The 17,952-nt window shown below is 49.7% G+C and overlaps 1 protein-coding gene across 3 annotated transcripts in view; it reads left to right on the top strand.

The window, feature by feature from the left end:
- The window catches only part of WDR33 (WD repeat domain 33), a 296,191-nt gene that overhangs the window by 98,010 nt on the left and 180,229 nt on the right, over window positions 1-17,952 (top strand). For all 3 annotated transcript variants that reach the window (XM_063915872.1, XM_063915870.1, XM_063915871.1), the window contains exons 3-5: window positions 2,102-2,170; window positions 2,371-2,475; window positions 2,584-2,679. In XM_063915872.1, the coding sequence (XP_063771942.1) occupies window positions 2,102-2,170; window positions 2,371-2,475; window positions 2,584-2,679 (270 nt within the window). The remainder of the gene's footprint in view (window positions 1-2,101; window positions 2,171-2,370; window positions 2,476-2,583; window positions 2,680-17,952) is intronic.

Genomic DNA, 17,952 nt, shown 5'->3' with positions numbered 1-17,952 from the left:
GGTCTCTCTTCCGCACCCACAGGGTTCAGGAAGATCACAGAATAACTCTTTTTCAAGGGCAGGAAGTGACGTTTGTTCCCTAATTGGACAATCTACTACTAGTATCCCACTCTGCAGATTAGGTGGCTTCTGAATATCCTGAGGATCCAGGAGCTTCTGGTTCGACACGGATCTAATTATGCTCCTCGTAGACGTTTCTCAACACGGTCCGTCAGAGGATTTTTCCTTCCTCGGCACCAGGTACTCTCTTTCTTCAGTCAAGTTGCGACGCAATCCGTGGTCGCCTGCATTCCCCTCTGAGCGGAGGACAACAATCTACTTTCCAGGTTAAGCCGCCAGGTCAGACTCCCGGGTAAGGGGACATTCCCCGGAGTTTTGTCAGCTGGTCCGCTGTTGGCGGAGTTTTCGGATCGACCTCGGGGCGTTCTGACTAACCCTTTACTACTCTCGGACGTGAGCTCTGGCGGCAGTAGCCGAGGATGCCCTCAGGGCTCCTTGGAGTTTCTGGTTAGTCTATCCTGCCTCCTTTTCTATTTCTACCTCACTTTCGGTAACACAGGAGGGGAGAATGCGCGCTAGTCCTCTCGGTGGCTCCGCTTGGGCCACGCATGACTTGCAGATCCAGCCTGCACCTGTTGTCAGTAGAGGAGCCTTGGCTCCTACCTCGACTGGACTGTCTACTTCAACAGGGTCCTTTTCTTTGCTCAATCTTACACTGGTTTCGTTTAACCGCGTGACTATTCACGAGACCTCAGAAGGGAGGAGTTCGGTTATGCCTACCGGGCCCCGATTTCAGAAGTCTGTTACCTCTTCTCGCTTTTGCCACTTTTGGAAAACTTTATGGGGCATAGTGAGGATAACAGGGGTTTTCCCCTTCTTTCCGTTACCATTCAGCTGTCATCTTTGGTTTCTCTGGGAGGTTTTGCTCGGCTGCGCTTCAAAATACAGTGACCTGAAATTTAGGTCTCTGCCCTTTCGGTTTTCTTCCAAAAGAGATTAGCCTGCCGGCCGTAAGTTCGGCCTCTCTTTCAGGGAGTTCTCTATTGGCAACTCCCCAGGCTGAGCTTCAGACTCAGCGGTCGTTTCTTCCAGAGGGGATGTCCGTTTTTCCTATAAATCTGACACTAGTGTTTTCGGCCCTCTTTGAAGGTTGTCAGGGCTCGCCGACTCACTCTACAGAGATCTTCGGCTATTCGACAAAGTGTTTTCTTCTTTGTTCTGTTCGATGCTCCCGTACTAAATAGCCAGGGTCCCAGCATACGCTGGGCCGTTAGATACATCTGACCATCAGACAGTCTTCTTGGCGGTTGCTCGGGAGCCTCCGTTTCCCATTTCAGCGCACTCTGCGCGATCTTCGTGGGTGGCTGCCCGTGGGGTCTCCATGAATACTTTGTCGGGCGGCTACTTGGTCGGACACTTTTGCGGCCTCTGCATCACAGTTTGGCCGAGCGGTTTTACAGGACTCAGCGCTCTCCCACCCGTTTTAGGAGCTCTGGGACGTCCCCATTGTAACTACGCTCCAGTGGCCCCTAGTGTATGAAGGAGAAATCAGGATTTTGGTACTTACCGATAAATCCCTTTCTCCGATTCCACAGGGGCCACTGGACGCCCGCCCAGCGCTGTCCCTCCTTGTTTTTTGCTTAACGGTTTGCAGATCACCATATGACTGCTTGTTGAGTTCGGGCTAGCCTGTTTTTTGTTAGGTTCTGTTCCAGGTTTGGTTTGTGTTATCCTGGTTTACAGGGCGTCATTAACCTCCTCTACCTTAAGGTTTTGTTTATTCCAGCTCTCCTCGGGCACAGTTTTACGTAGACTGGCTTGGAGGGGAGATAGTAGGGGAGGAGCTAGCCACAGTGTTAGAATTTTAAAGTGCCAGCTCCCAATTACTGCCTACTATTTCCCCATTGTAACTACGCTCCAGTGGCCCCTGTGGAATCGGAGAAAGGGATATATCGGTAAGTACCAAAATCCTGATTTTTCAACCTTGTTTTTTAATATAATTATGTATTTTGTGGATAATTTTACATTGTATTTGCCACTGCTCTGATTTTAAACCAGATCTAGTCCTCAGAGCTTCCTACATAAATGTTTCTTTTCTCAGAATCGCGTATGGCAGAGAGATCAGAGAGACATGAGAGCCATCCAGCCAGATGCCGGGTACTATAATGATGTGAGTGATCCTCTCCAAGCAAACTAGTTCTATATCTCGCACTGCACCATTATGAGAGAGCTACTTATTCATTTCTTGCATCTGTATCTTTGAATGCATTTTTGTGGCCTCATTGATACTTTGAAATGTAATTGCAAGTAAGTAGGTGTGTATATTTAAAGGAAAAAAAACAAAAACCTGAAATGATTTGTTTCTTGTAGTTGGTTCCTCCCATCGGGATGTCTAACAATCCTCTGAATGCTGTGACCACTAAGTTTGTTCGTACATCTACCAACAAAGTGAAGTGCCCTGTGTTTGTAGTTAGGGTAAGTACAAGCATTAGGAAGCCTGACTCTTTGGTAATGCATGTGAGTTTGCAGCTTTGTTTCATATATATGTTTCTATATGTAAAGTTGTTCTCTTCTCATTTTCAGTGGACTCCTGAGGGACGCCGTTTAGTAACTGGAGCTTCAAGTGGAGAATTCACATTATGGAATGGGCTTACGTTTAATTTTGAGACTATTTTACAGGTCCGTTTTCTTAGCCCAAACAATAGTGAACTGTATTTTATAAGATGATATGTAATAATCTGACACCTAAATCGCATAAAGTGTCCCTTGAACGACAGCGACTTGCTTTATCTTGTAACTACAGCTCAACTAAATTGTATGTTTCCCTTCAATTTACTTAAAGGTGAACTTTGTAAAAAGTGTTTTAGTACCTACTCTGGTGCCGCCTCCTTCTGTGCTGGGTGATGACACCTGATGAAATTGATCATCCAGAAAGGAGTGCATTGCAGTACTGGCTGCAGTGTTGCATAGCATCAGGCCTGCATCCAGTTTCCTCTGTCTGCTAATCTGCCTATTTTGTTTCCAGTACCAATAATTTATATACTTTGAGGTGTAATCACACCGACGAGCTGAGGATGATTGCCTGATGTATTATACACCACTGTGGCCTGCGCTGTGTAACTCATTGCGGTATCCCCCATTAGTCATATAAGGGAAGTGGAAATTAATATATAGCACTTAAAACACTTGCTGCTCTGGGGTACACTGGGCTCCACAAGGAATAACATCTGGGAGTAGACTAGGATCTTGATCCGAGACACCAACAGGCTCAAAGCTTTGACTGTTCCCAAGGTGCATAGTGCCGCCGCCTCTATAACCCCGCCTCCGTGCACAGGAGCTCAGTTTTGTAGTTGGTGCCTTGCAGTAAGCAGGCAGTCAACAGGGGGGCTGCTCCTGCAGCCCTAAAGAAAAAACTATTTCAGAAGGAAAGAAAATCTGAAGACTTCAAGGGCTACAGCAGTGTCTGGATGTCAGTCAGACATCCCCCTGCTGCAGCTCCATCACTCTCCCAGTGGTGCTGTATACTCCTGCGCCCTGGTTGCTGGGTAATTACAGCAGAGGCTCTGATGTTCTTCTAGTTAGTCACATACTCTCCACTGTCCTCCCGGATTGTGTGGCCGCGTACGGCTGATGGGAGGCGGGTCGCGCGTGCTGGCATGGACACTGTAAGGGGCAGGGGCTCCACTAGCCATCAGGGCACTGGGCACAGGTCGGTTTTCTTCATAAAACCGTTTGACAGCCCGCAGCGCCTGGTGGGGAAGCCAGCATGGGGGATAAGGCCTGGCCTGTAGTCCCTCCCCCAGCCCCAGGGCGCCATTTAGGCAAATGTTCCCGCCCTGGAGCTGCATATCTCGCCCTCACTCCCGGTCAGCCGCCATTACACGGAGCTGCGCTGTTCCTGGGACTGCTTGGGCAAATCCTCCTCTGTAAAGCCGCCTGCACATCAGCGCTGTGCATTTTACAGGACGCTTAAGTATTCTACCTGTCAGTGGACAGTGTTAGGTAAGAAAGAGTGCATACAGTCAGGGTTGTGTGGTACAAATACCCGGTGATATACATCCAGTATTTGCTGTTTTTTTTGCTATATCTACTGTGTGTGTATATGTATGTATGTGTGTATATGTATGTATGTATATGTGTGTGTGTGTATATGTGTATGTATGTATGTATATATATATATATATATATATATATATATATATATATATATATTTCTGTAACGTCCTAGTGGATGCTGGGAACTCCGAAAGGACCATGGGGAATAGCGGCTCCGCAGGAGACTGGGCACAACTGAAAGAAAGCTTTTAGACTACATGGTGTGCACTGGCTCCTCCCACTATGACCCTCCTCCAAGCCCCAGTTAGATTTCTGTGCCCGGCCGAGCTGGATGCACACTAGGGGCTCTCCTGAGCTCCTAGAAAGAAAGTTTATTTTAGGTTTTTTATTTTACAGTGAGACCTGCTGGCAACAGGCTCACTGCATCGAGGGACTAAGGGGAGAAGAAGCGAACCTACCTGCTTGCAGCTAGCTTGGGCTTCTTAGGCTACTGGACACCATTAGCTCCAGAGGGATCGACCGCATGGAACTGGCCTTGGTGTTCGTTCCCGGAGCCGCGCCGCCGTCCCCCTTACAGAGCCAGAAGCAAGAAGAGGTCCGGAAAATCGGCGGCAGAAGACATCGGTCTTCACCAAGGTGTAGCGCACAGCACTGCAGCTGTGCGCCATTGCTCCTCATGCACACTTCACACTCCGGTCACTGAGGGTGCAGGGCGCTGGGGGGGGCGCCCTGAGCAGCAATAAAAACACCTAGGCTGGCAAATATATCACAATATATAGCCCCAGAGGCTATATATGTGATAAATACCCCTGCCAGAATCCATAAAAAAGCGGGAGAGAAGTCCGCGAAAAAGGGGCGGAGCTATCTCCTTCAGCACACTGGCGCCATTTTCTCTTCACAGTGCAGCTGGAAGACAGCTCCCCAGGCTCTCCCCTGTAGTTTGCAGGCTCAAAGGGTTAAAAAGAGGGGGGGGGGGCACTAAATTTAGGCGCAATATTGTATATACAAGCAGCTATTGGGAAAAATTCACTCAATATAGTGTTAATCCCTAAATTATATAGCGCTCTGGTGTGTGCTGGCATACTCTCTCTCTGTCTCCCCAAAGGGCTGTGTGGGGTCCTGTCCTCAGTCAGAGCATTCCCTGTGTGTGTGCGGTGTGTCGGTACGGCTGTGTCGACACGTTTGATGAGGAGGCTTATGTGATGGCAGAGCAGATGCCGATAAATGTGATGTCGCCCCCTGTGGGGCCGACACCAGAGTGGATGGATAGGTGGAAGGTATAAACCGACCGTGTCAACTCCTTACATAAAAGGCTGGATGACGTAACAGCTATGGGACAGCCGGCTTCTCAGCCCGCGCCTGCCCAGGCGTCTCAAAGGCCATCAGGGGCTCAAAAACGCCCGCTCCCTCAGATGGCAGACACAGATGTCGACACGGAGTCTGACTCCAGTGTCGAGGTTGAGACATATACACAATCCACTAGGAACATCAGTTACATGATCCCGGCAATAAAAAATGTGTTACACATTTCTGACATTAACCCAAGTACCACTAAAAAAGGGTTTTATGTTTGGGGAGAAAAAGCAGGCAGTGTTTTGTTCCCCCATCAAATGAGTGAATGAAGTGTGAAAAAGCGTGGGTTCCCCCGATAAGAAACTGGTAATTTCTAAAAAGTTACTGATGGCGTACCCTTTCCCGCCAGAGGATAAGTTACGCTGGGAGATTTCCCCTAGGGTGGATAAGGCGCTCACACGTTTGTCAAAAAAGGTGGCACTGCCGTCTTAGGATACGGCCACTTTGTAGGTACCTGCTGATAAAAAGCAGGAGGCTATCCTGAAGTCTGTATTTACACACTCAGGTACTAGACTGAGACCTGCAGATAGTGCTGCTGCAGCGTGGTCTGTAACCCTGTCAAACAGGGATACTATTTTGCGAACATAAGACGTCGTCTTATATATGAGGGATGCACAGAGGGATATTTTGCCGGCTGGCATCCAGAATTAATGCAATGTCCATTCTGTCAGGAGGGTATTAGAGACCCGACACTGGACAGGTTATGCTGACTTTAAAAGGCACATAGAGCCTTATAAGGGTGAGGAATTGTTTGGGGATGGTCTCTGGGACCTCGTATCCACAGCAACAGCTGGGAAGAAAATTTTTTACCTCAGGTTTCCTCACAGCCTAAGAAAGCACTGTATTATCAGGTACAGTCCTTTCGGCTTCAGAAAAGCAAGCGGGTCAAAGGCGCTTCCTTTCTGCACAGAGACGGGGGAAGAGGGAACAAGCTGCACCAGTCAGCCAGTTCCCAGAATCAAAATTCTTCCCCCGCTTCCTCTGAGTCCACCGCATGACGCGGGGGCTCCACAGGCGTAGCCAGGTACGGTGGGGGGCCGCCTCAAAAATTTCAGCGATCAGTGGGCTCGCTCACAGGTGGATCCCTGGATCCTTCAAGTAGTATCTCAGGGGTACAAGCTGGAATTCGAGGCGTCTCCCCCCCGCCGTTTCCTCAAATCTGCCTTGCCGACAACTCCCTCAGGCAGGGAGGCTGTGCTAGAGGCAATTCACAAGCTGTATTCCCAGCAGGTGATAGTCAAGGTGCCCCTACTTCAACAAGGACGGGGTTACTATTCCACACTGTTTGTGGTACCGAAACCGGACGGTTCGGTGAGACCCATTTTAAATTTGAAATCCTTGAACACATACATAAAAAAATTCAAGTTCAAGATGGAATCGCTCAGGGCGGTTATTGCAAGCCTGGAGGAGGGGGATTACATGGTATCCCTGGACATCAAGGATGCTTACCTACATGTCCCCATTTACCATCCTCACCAGGAGTACCTCAGATTTGCGGTACAGGTTTGCCATTACCAATTCCAAACACTGCCGTTTGGACTGTCCACGGCACCGAGGGTCTTTACCAAGGTAATGGCAGAAATGATACTCCTTCGAAAAAAGGGAGTTTTAATTATCCCGTACTTGGACGACGATCTTATAAAGGGTAGGTCCAAGGAGCAGTTTTTGGTCGGAGTAGCACTATCTCGGGAAGTGCTACAACAGCACGGATGGATTCTATACATTCCAAAGTCACAGCTGGTTCCTACCACATGCCTACTGTTCCTGGGGATGGTTCTGGACACAGAACAGAAAAAAGTGTTCTCCCGCAGGAGAAAGCCAAGGAGCTGTCATCTCTAGTCAGAGACCTCCTGAAATCAAAACAGGTATCTGTGCATCACTGCACACGAGTCCTGGGAAAAATGGTAGCTTCTTACGAAGCAAAATTCCATTTGGCAGGTTCCATGCAAGAACCTTTCAGTGGGACCTCTTGGACAAGTGGTCGGGATCGCATCTTCAGATGCATCGGCTGATACCCTGGTCCTTGGAGACAGGGTTATCTCTACTGTGGTGGCTGCAGAGTGCTCATCTTCAAGAGGGCCACAGATTCGGCATACAGGACTGGGTCCCGGTAACCACAGATGCCAGCCTTCGTGGCTGGGGGGGCAGTCACACAGGGAAGAAATTTCCATGGACTTTGGTCAAGTCAGGAATCGTCCCTACACATAAATATTCTGGAACTGAGGGCCATTTACAATGCCCTAAGTCTGGCAAGGCCTCTGCTTCAAAACCAGCCGGTACTGATCCAATCAGACAACATCACGGCAGTCGCCCATGTAAATCGACAGGGCGGCACAAGAAGCAGGATGGCGATGGCAGAAGCCACAAGGATTCTCCGATGGGCGGAAAATCACGTCTTAGCACTATCAGCAGTGTTCATTCCGGGAGTGGACAACTGGGAAGCAGACTTCCTCAGCAGACGCGACCTACACCCGGGAGAGTGGGGACTTCATCCAGAAGTCTTCCAACTGTTGGTAAACCGTTGGGAAAGGCCACAGGTGGACATGATGGCGTCCCGCCTAAACAAAAAACTAGATATTGCGCCAGGTCAAGGGACCCTCAGGCAATAGCTGTGGACGCTCTAGTGACACCGTGGGTGTACCAGTCGGTTTATGTATTCCCTCCTCTGCCTCTCATACCAAAGGTACTGAGAATAATAAGAAAACGAGGAGTAAGAACTATACTCGTGGTTCCGGATGGCCAAGAAGAGCTTGGTACCCAGAACTTCAAGAAATGATATCAGAGGACCCATGGCCTCTACCGCTCAGACAGGATCTGCTACAGCAGGGGCCCTGTCTGTTCCAAGACTTACCGCGGCTGCGTTTGACGGCATGGCGGTTGAATTCCGGATCCTAAAGGAAAAGGGCATTCGGGAGGAAGTCATTCCTACGCTGATAAAAGCCAGGAAAGAAGTAACCGCAAACCATTATCACCTTATTTGGCGAAAATATGTTGCATGGTGTGAGGCCAGGAAGGCCCCAACAGAGGAATTTCAGCTGGGTCGTTTTCTGCACTTCCTACAGTCAGGAGTGACTATGGGCCTAAACTTGGGTTCCATTAAGGTCCAGATTTCGGCTCCGTCGATTATCTTCCAGAAAGAACTGGCTTCACTGCCTGGAGTTCAGACATTTGTAAAGGGAGTGCTACATATTCAGCCCCCCTTTTGTGCCTCCTGTGGCACCTTGGGATCTCAACGTGGTGTTGAGTTTCTTAAAATCACATTGGTTTGAGCCACTTAAAACTGTGGATTTGAAATATCTCACGTGGAAAGTGGTCATGTTATTGGCCTTGGCTTTGGCCAGGCGTTTGTCAGAATTGGCGGCTTTGTCATGTAAAAGCCCTTATCTGATTTTCCATATGGATAGGGCAGAATTGAGGACTCGTCCCCAGTTTCTCCCTAAGGTGGTATCAGCTTTTCACTTGAACCAACCTATTGTAGTGCCTGCGGCTACTAGGGACTTGGAAGATTCCAAGTTACTGGACGTAGTCAGGGCCTTAAAAATTTATATTTCCAGGACGGCTGGAGTCAGGAAAACTGACTCGCTTTTTATCCTGTAGGCACCCATCAAAATAGGTGCTCCTGCTTCTAAGAAGACTATTGCTCGCTGAATTTGTAGCACAATTCAGCTGGAGCATTCTGCGGCTGGATTGCCGCATCCTAAATCAGTAACAGCCCATTCCACGAGGAAAGTGGGCTCATCTTGGGCGGCTGCCCGAGGGGTCTCGGCTTTACAACTTTGCCGAGCTGCAACTTGGTCAGGGGCAAACTCGTTTGCTAAATTCTACAAAATTGATACCCTGGCTGAGGAGGACCTTGAGTTCTCTCATTCGGTGCTGCACCGTCATCCGCACTCTCCCGCCCGTTTGGGAGCTTTGGTATAATCCCCATGGTCCTTTCGGAGTTCCCAGCATCCACTCGGACGTTAGAGAAAATAAGATTTTACTCACCGGTAAATCTATTTCTCTGACGTCCTAGTGGATGCTGGGAACTCCGTAAGGACCATGGGGAATAGCGGCTCCGCAGGAGACTGGGCACAAAAGTAAAAGCTTTAGGACTACCTGGTGTGCACTGGCTCCTCCCCCTATGACCCTCCTCCAAGCCTCAGTTAGATTTTTGTGCCCGAACGAGAAGGGTGCATACTAGGTGGCTCTCCTGAGCTGCTTAGAGTAAAAGTTTAAATTAGGTTTTTTATTTTCAGTGAGTCCTGCTGGCAACAGGCTCACTGCACCGAGGGACTAAGGGGAGAAGAAGCGAACTCACCTGCGTGCAGAGTGGATTGGGCTTCTTAGGCTACTGGACATTAGCTCCAGAGGGACGATCACAGGCCCAGCCATGGATGGGTCCCAGAGCCGCGCCGCCGGCCCCCTTACAGAGCCAGAAGACAGAAGAGGTCCGGAAAATCGGCGGCAGAAGACGTCCTGTCTTCAATAAGGTAGCGCACAGCACCGCAGCTGTGCGCCATTGCTCTCAGCACACTTCACACTCCGGTCACTGAGGGTGCAGGGCGCTGGGGGGGGGGCGCCCTGAGACGCAATAAAAACACCTTAGATAGCTAAAAATACATCACATATAGCTCCTGGGCTATATGGATGCATTTAACCCCTGCCAGTTTTTCCTTAAAAAAGCGGGAGAAAGGCCGCCAAGAAGGGGGCGGAGCCTATCTCCTCAGCACACAAGCGCCATTTTCCCTCACAGCTCCGTTGGAGGGAAGCTCCCTGGCTCTCCCCTGCAGTCCTGCACTACAGAAACAGGGTAAAACAAGAGAGGGGGGGCACTAATTTGGCAGATTAATAAATACAGCAGCTATATAAGGGAAAAACACTTATATGAGGTTATCCCTGTATATATATATATAGCGCTCTGGTGTGTGCTGGCAAACTCTCCCTCTGTCTCCCCAAAGGGCTAGTGGGGTCCTGTCCTCTATCAGAGCATTCCCTGTGTGTGTGCTGTGTGTCGGTACGTTGTGTCGACATGTATGAGGAGGAAAATGGTATGGAGGCGGAGCAATTGCCTGTAATAGTGATGTCACCCCCTAGGGAGTCGACACCTGACTGGATGGTCTTATGGAAGGAATTACGTGATAGCGTCAGCACTTTACAAAAGACTGTTGACGACATGAGACAGCCGGAAAAACAGTTAATACCTGTCCAGGCGTCTCAAACACCGTCAGGGGCTCTAAAGCGCCCGTTACCTCAGATGGTCGACACAGACCCAGACACGGACACTGACTCCAGTGTCGACGGTGAGGAAACAAACGTATTTTCCAGTAGGGCCACACGTTACATGATCACGGCAATGAAGGAGGTTTTGAACATTTCTGATACTACAAGTACCACAAAAAAGGGTATTATGTGGGCTGTGAAAAAACTACCCGTAGTTTTTCCTGAATCAGATGAATTAAATGAGGTGTGTGATGAAGCGTGGGTTTCCCCCGATAAAAAACTGCTAATTTCTAAAAAATTATTGGCATTATACCCTTTCCCGCCAGAGGTTAGGGCGCGTTGGGAAACACCCCCTAGGGTAGATAAGGCGCTCACACGCTTATCAAAACAAGTGGCGTTACCGTCTCCTGATACGGCCGCCCTCAAAGAGCCAGCTGATAGGAAGCTGGAAAATATCCTAAAAAGTATATACACACATATTGGTGTTATACTGCGACCAGCAATCGCCTCAGCCTGGATGTGCAGTGCGGGGCTGGCTTGGTCGGATTCCCTGACTGAAAATATTGATACCCTGGACAGGGACAGTATATTATTGACTATAGAGCATTTAAAGGATGCATTTCTATATATGCGAGATGCACAGAGGGATATTTGCACTCTGGCATCAAGAGTAAGTGCGCTGTCCATTTCTGCCAGAAGAGGGTTATGGACGCGACAGTGGTCAGGTGATGCGGATTCCAAACGGCATATGGAAGTATTGCCGTATAAAGGGGAGGAGTTATTTGGGGTCGGTCTATCGGACCTGGTGGCCACGGCAACGGCTGGGAAATCCACCTTTTTACCCCAGGTCACCTCTCAGCAGAAAAAGACACCGTCTTTTCAGGCTCAGTCCTTTCGTCCCCATAAGGGCAAGCGGGCAAAAGGCCACTCATATCTGTCCCGGGGCAGAGGAAGGGGAAAAAGACTGCAGCAGGCAGCCTCTTCACAGGAACAGAAGCCCTCCCCCGCTTCTGCCAAGTCCTCAGCATGACGCTGGGGCCTTACAAGCGGACTCAGGTACGGTGGGGGGTCGTCTCAAGAATTTCAGCGCGCAGTGGGCTCACTCACAAGTGGACCCCTGGATCCTGCAGGTAGTATCTCAGGGGTACAAATTGGAATTCGAGACGTCTCCCCCTCGCCGGTTCCTGAAGTCTGCTTTACCAACGTCTCCCTCCAACAGGGAGGCGGTATTGGAAGCCATTCACAAGCTGTATTCCCAGCAGGTGATAATCAAGGTACCCCTCCTACAACAGGGAAAGGGGTATTATTCCATGCTGTTTGTGGTACCGAAGCCGGACGGCTCGGTGAGACCTATTTTAAATCTGAAATCATTGAACACTTACATACAAAGGTTCAAATTCAAGATGGAGTCACTCAGAGCAGTGATAGCGAACCTGGAAGAAGGGGACTATATGGTGTCTCTGGACATCAAGGATGCTTACCTCCATGTCCCAATTTGCCCTTCTCACCAAGGGTACCTCAGGTTTGTGGTACAGAACTGTCACTATCAGTTTCAGACGCTGCCGTTGGGATTGTCCACGGCACCCCGGGTCTTTACCAAGGTAATGGCCGAAATGATGATTCTTCTTCGAAGAAAAGGCGTCTTAATTATCCCTTACTTGGACGATCTCCTGATAAGGGCAAGGTCCAGGGAACAGTTAGAGGTCGGAGTAGCACTATCTCAAGTAGTACTACGACAGCACGGGTGGATTCTAAATATTCCAAAATCGCAGCTGATTCCGACGACACGTCTGCTGTTCCTAGGGATGATTCTGGACACTGTCCAGAAAAATGTGTTTCTCCCGGAGGAGAAAGCCAGGGAGTTATCCGAGCTAGTCAGGAACCTCCTAAAACCAGGCCAAGTGTCAGTGCATCAATGCACAAGGGTCCTGGGAAAAATGGTGGCTTCTTACGAAGCGATTCCATTCGGCAGATTCCACGCAAGAACTTTTCAGTGGGATCTGCTGGACAAATGGTCCGGATCGCATCTTCAGATGCATCAGCGGATAACCCTGTCTCCAAGGACAAGGGTGTCTCTCCTGTGGTGGTTGCAGAGTGCTCATCTTCTAGAGGGCCGCAGATTCGGCATTCAGGACTGGGTCCTGGTGACCACGGATGCCAGCCTGAGAGGCTGGGGAGCAGTCACACAGGGAAGAAATTTCCAGGGCTTGTGGTCAAGCATGGAAACGTCATTTCACATAAATATCCTGGAACTAAGGGCCATTTACAATGCCCTAAGTCAAGCAAGGCCTCTGCTTCAGGGTCAGCCGGTGTTGATCCAGTCGGACAACATCACGGCAGTCGCCCACGTAAACAGACAGGGCGGCACAAGAAGCAGGAGGGCAATGGCAGAAGTTGCAAGGATTCTTCGCTGGGCGGAAAATCATGTGATAGCACTGTCAGCAGTGTTCATTCCGGGAGTGGACAACTGGGAAGCAGACTTCCTCAGCAGACACGACCTCCACCCGGGGGAGTGGGGACTTCACCCAGAAGTCTTCCACATGATTGTAAACCTTTGGGAAAAACCAAAGGTGGACATGATGGCGTCCCGCCTCAACAAAAAACTAGACAGATATTGCGCCAGGTCAAGGGACCCTCAGGCAATAGCTGTGGACGCTCTGGTAACACCGTGGGTGTACCAGTCAGTGTATGTGTTCCCTCCTCTGCCTCTCATACCCAAGGTACTGAGAATCATAAGAAGGAGAGGAGTAAGGACTATACTCGTGGCTCCGGATTGGCCAAGAAGGACTTGGTACCCGGAACTTCAAGAGATGCTCACGGAGGACCCGTGGCCTCTACCTCTAAGAAAGGACCTGCTCCAGCAGGGACCCTGTCTGTTCCAAGACTTACCGCGGCTGCGTTTAACGGCAGGGCGGTTGAACGCCGGATCCTGAAGGAAAAAGGCATTCCGGATGAAGTCATCCCTACCCTGATCAAAGCCAGGAAGGATGTAACCGTGCAACATTATCACCGTATTTGGCGTAAATATGTTGCGTGGTGTGAGGCCAGGAAGGCCACTACAGAGGAATTTCAACTGGGTCGTTTCCTGCATTTCCTGCAAATAGGACTGTCTATGGGCCTAAAATTAGGGTCTATTAAGGTTCAAATTTCGGCCCTGTCGATTTTCTTCCAGAAAGAACTGGCTTCAGTTCCTGAAGTTCAGACGTTTGTCAAGGGGGTACTGCATATACAGCCTCCTTTTGTGCCTCCAGTGGCACCTTGGGATCTCAATGTAGTTTTGGGGTTCCTAAAATCACATTGGTTTGAACCACTCACCACTGTGGACTTAAAATATCTCACATGGAAAGTGGTAATGCTGTTAGCCCTGGCGTCAGCCAGGCGTGTCTCAGAATTGGCGGCTTTATCCTATAAAAGCCCTTACCTAATTTTTCATACGGACAGGGCAGAATTGAGGACTCGTCCTCAATTTCTCCCTAAGGTGGTTTCAGCGTTTCACTTGAACCAGCCTATTGTGGTACCTGCGGCTACTAGGGACTTGGAGGACTCCAAGTTGCTGGACGTAGTCAGGGCCCTGAAAATATATGTTTCCAGGACGGCTGGAGTCAGAAAATCTGACTCGCTGTTTATCCTGTATGCACCCAACAAGCTGGGTGCTCCTGCTTCTAAGCAGACTATTGCTCGTTGGATTTGTAGTACAATTCAGCTTGCACATTCTGTGGCAGGCCTGCCACAGCCAAAATCTGTAAAAGCCCATTCCACAAGGAAAGTAGGCTCATCTTGGGCGGCTGCCCGAGGGGTCTCGGCTTTACAACTTTGCCGAGCAGCTACTTGGTCAGGGGCAAACACGTTTGCTAAATTCTACAAATTTGATACCCTGGCTGAGGAGGACCTGGAGTTCTCTCATTCGGTGCTGCAGAGTCATCCGCACTCTCCCGCCCGTTTGGGAGCTTTGGTATAATCCCCATGGTCCTTACGGAGTTCCCAGCATCCACTAGGACGTCAGAGAAAATAAGAATTTACTTACCGATAATTCTATTTCTCATAGTCCGTAGTGGATGCTAGGCGCCCATCCCAAGTGCGGATTTTCTGCAATACTTGTACATAGTTATTGTTACAAAAATCGGGTTATTATTGTTGTGAGCCATCTTTTCAGAGGCTCCTCTGTTATCATGCTGTTAACTGGGTTCAGATCACAGGTTGTACGGTGTGATTGGTGTGGCTGGTATGAGTCTTACCCGGGATTCAAAATCCTTCCTTATTGTGTACGCTCGTCCGGGCACAGTATCCTAACTGAGGCTTGGAGGAGGGTCATAGGGGGAGGAGCCAGTGCACACCAGGTAGTCCTAAAGCTTTTACTTTTGTGCCCAGTCTCCTGCGGAGCCGCTATTCCCCATGGTCCTTACGGAGTTCCCAGCATCCACTACGGACTATGAGAAATAGAATTATCGGTAAGTAAATTCTTATTTTCTCGTAGTCCGTAGTGGATGCTGGGCGCCCATCCCAAGTGCGGATTGTCTGCAATAATTGTACATAGTTATTGTTAACTAAAGGGTTATTGTTATTAGCCATCTGTTGAGAGGCTCAGTTATGTTTCATACTGTTAACTGGATATGGTATCACGAGATATACGGTGTGATTGGTGTGGCTGGTATGAGTCTTACCCGGGATTCAAAATCCTTCCTTATTGTGTCAGCTCTTCCGGGCACAGTATCCTAACTGAGGCTTGGAGGAGGGTCATAGTGGGAGGAGCCAGTGCACACCAGGTAGTCTAAAAGCTTTCTTTTAGTTGTGCCCTGTCTCCTGCGGAGCTGCTATTCCCCATGGTCCTTTCGGAGTTCCCAGCATCCACTACAGACTACGAGAAATAGATTTACCGGTGAGTAAAATCTTATTTTCTCTGACGTCCTAGTGGATGCTGGGAACTCCGTAAGGACCATGGGGAATAGACGGGCTCCGCAGGAGACTGGGCACTCTAAAAGAAAGATTAGGTACTATCTGGTGTGCACTGACTCCTCCCTCTATGCCCCTCCTCCAGACCTCAGTTAGAATCTGTGCCCGGCCAGAGCTGGGTGCTCCTAGTGGGCTCTCCTGAGCTTGCTAGAAAAAGTATTTGTTAGGTTTTTTATTTTCAGTGAGATCTGCTGGCAACAGACTCACTGCTACGTGGGACTGAGGGGAGAGAAGCAAACGTACCTGCTTGCAGCTAGCTTGTGCTTCTTAGGCTACTGGACACCATTAGCTCCAGAGGGTTCGAACACAGGGCCTGACCTCGATCGTCCGTTCCCGGAGCCGCGCCGCCGTCCCCCTTGCAGAGCCAGAAGACAGAAGAGAAGCCATGAAATCGGCTGCAGAAGACTCCTGTCTTCATTAAGGTAGCGCACAGCACCGCAGCTGTGCGCCATTGCTCCCACAGCACACCACACACTCCGGTCACTGTAGGGTGCAGGGCGCTGGGGGGGGGGGGGGGGGGCGGGCGCCCTGAGCAGCAATTATAATACCTTTTGGCACTTAAAATACACATAATACAGTCTGCAAACTGTATATGTGTAAAAAAAAAACTGCCATTAAGTAACATAAAATGCGGGACAGATGCCCGCCGCTGAGGGGGCGGGGCCTTCTTCCTCAGCACACCAGCGCCATTTTCCCTTCACAGTTCCGCTGGAAGCAGCTCCCCAGGCTCTCCCCTGCAGTATCCTGATACAAGAAGGGTAAAATAGAGAGGGGGGGCACATAAATTTAGGCGCAAATAAGATATTAAGCAGCTTTTGGGAAAATCACTTTTTATAGTGTAAATCCCTGTTATATAGCGCTGTGGTGTGTGCTGGCATACTCTCTCTCTGTCTCCCCAAAGGACTTTGTGGGGTCCTGTCCTCAGTCTGAGCATTCCCTGTGTGTGTGCGGTGTGTCGGTACGGCTGTGTCGACATGTTTGATGAGGAGGGTTACGTGGAGGCGGATCAGGGGCAGATAAGTGTGGTGTCACCCCCGACGGGGCCGACACCTGATTGGATGGCTATGTGGAAGGTCTTAACCGACAGTGTCAACTCCTTACATAAAAGGTTCGTTGATGCAGCAGCCTTGGGACAGCCGGGGTCTCAGCCCGCGCCTGCCCAGGCGACTCAGAAGCAGTCAGGGGCTCATAAACGCCCGCTAGCTCATATGGTAGACACAGATGTCGACACGGAGTCTGACTCCATTGTAGATGAGGATGAGACAAATGTACAGTCTACAAAGGCCATCTGATGCATGATTACTGCAATGAAAGATGTATTACACATTTCTGACATTAACCCGGTTACCACCAAGAGGGGTATTATGTTTGGGGAGAAAAAGCAGCCAGTGACTTTTCCCCCATCTGATGAATTAAATGAATTGTGTGAAGAAGCGTGGAGTTCCCCTGATAAGAAACTAGTAATTTCTAAGAGGTTACTGATGGCGTACCCTTTCCCGCCAACGGATAGGTTACGTTGGGAAACATCCCCTAGGGTGGACAAGGCGCTAACACGCTTATCTAAAAGGGTGGCACTGCCGTCTCAGGATACGGCCGCCCTAAAGGAGCCTGCGGATAGAAAGCAGGAAGCTATCCTGAAGTCTGTGTATACACACTCTGGTACTCTACTGAGACCTGCTATTGCTTCAGCCTGGATGTGTACTGCTGCAGCAGCATGGACTGATACCCTGTCAGACAACATTGATTCCCTCGACAGGGATACTGTTTTGCTAACCCTCGGACATATAAAAGACGTCGTCTTATATATGCGGGATGCCCAGAGGGACATTTGCCTGCTGGCATCTAGAATTAATGCAATGTCCATTTCTGCCAGGAGAGTATTATGGACTCTGCAGTGGACAGGTGATGCTGATTCTAAAAAAACACATGGAGGTTTTGCCTTATAAGGGTGAGGAATTGTTTGGGGACGGTCTCTCGGACCTCGTATCCACAGCAACTGCTGGGAAGTCTACTTTTTTACCTCAGGTTCCCTCACAGCCTAAGAAAGCACCGTATTATCAAGTGCAGTCCTTTCTGCCTCAGAAAGGCAAGCGGGTCAGAGGAGCATCCTTTCTGGCCAGAGGCAAGGGTAGAGGAAAGAAGCTGCACCAGGCAGCCAGTTCCCAGGAACAAAAATCCTCCCCTGCTTCCACTAAGTCCACCGCATGACGTTGGGGCTCCACAGGCGGAGCCAGGTGCGGTGGGGGCGCGTCTCCGAAACTTCAGCAACCAGTGGGTTCGCTCACAAGTGGATCTCTGGGCTGTACAAATTGTATCTCAGGGATACAAGCTGGAGTTCGAGGCGACTCCCCCTCGCCGTTACCTCAAATCAGCCTTGCCAGCTGCTCCCAG

This window comes from Pseudophryne corroboree, chromosome 4 (genome assembly GCF_028390025.1).
Source record: "Pseudophryne corroboree isolate aPseCor3 chromosome 4, aPseCor3.hap2, whole genome shotgun sequence".
NCBI classification, from domain to species: domain Eukaryota; kingdom Metazoa; phylum Chordata; class Amphibia; order Anura; family Myobatrachidae; genus Pseudophryne; species Pseudophryne corroboree.
Note: the sequence above shows the minus strand (reverse complement) of the source record. Positions and strands in the feature narration are given on the sequence as shown.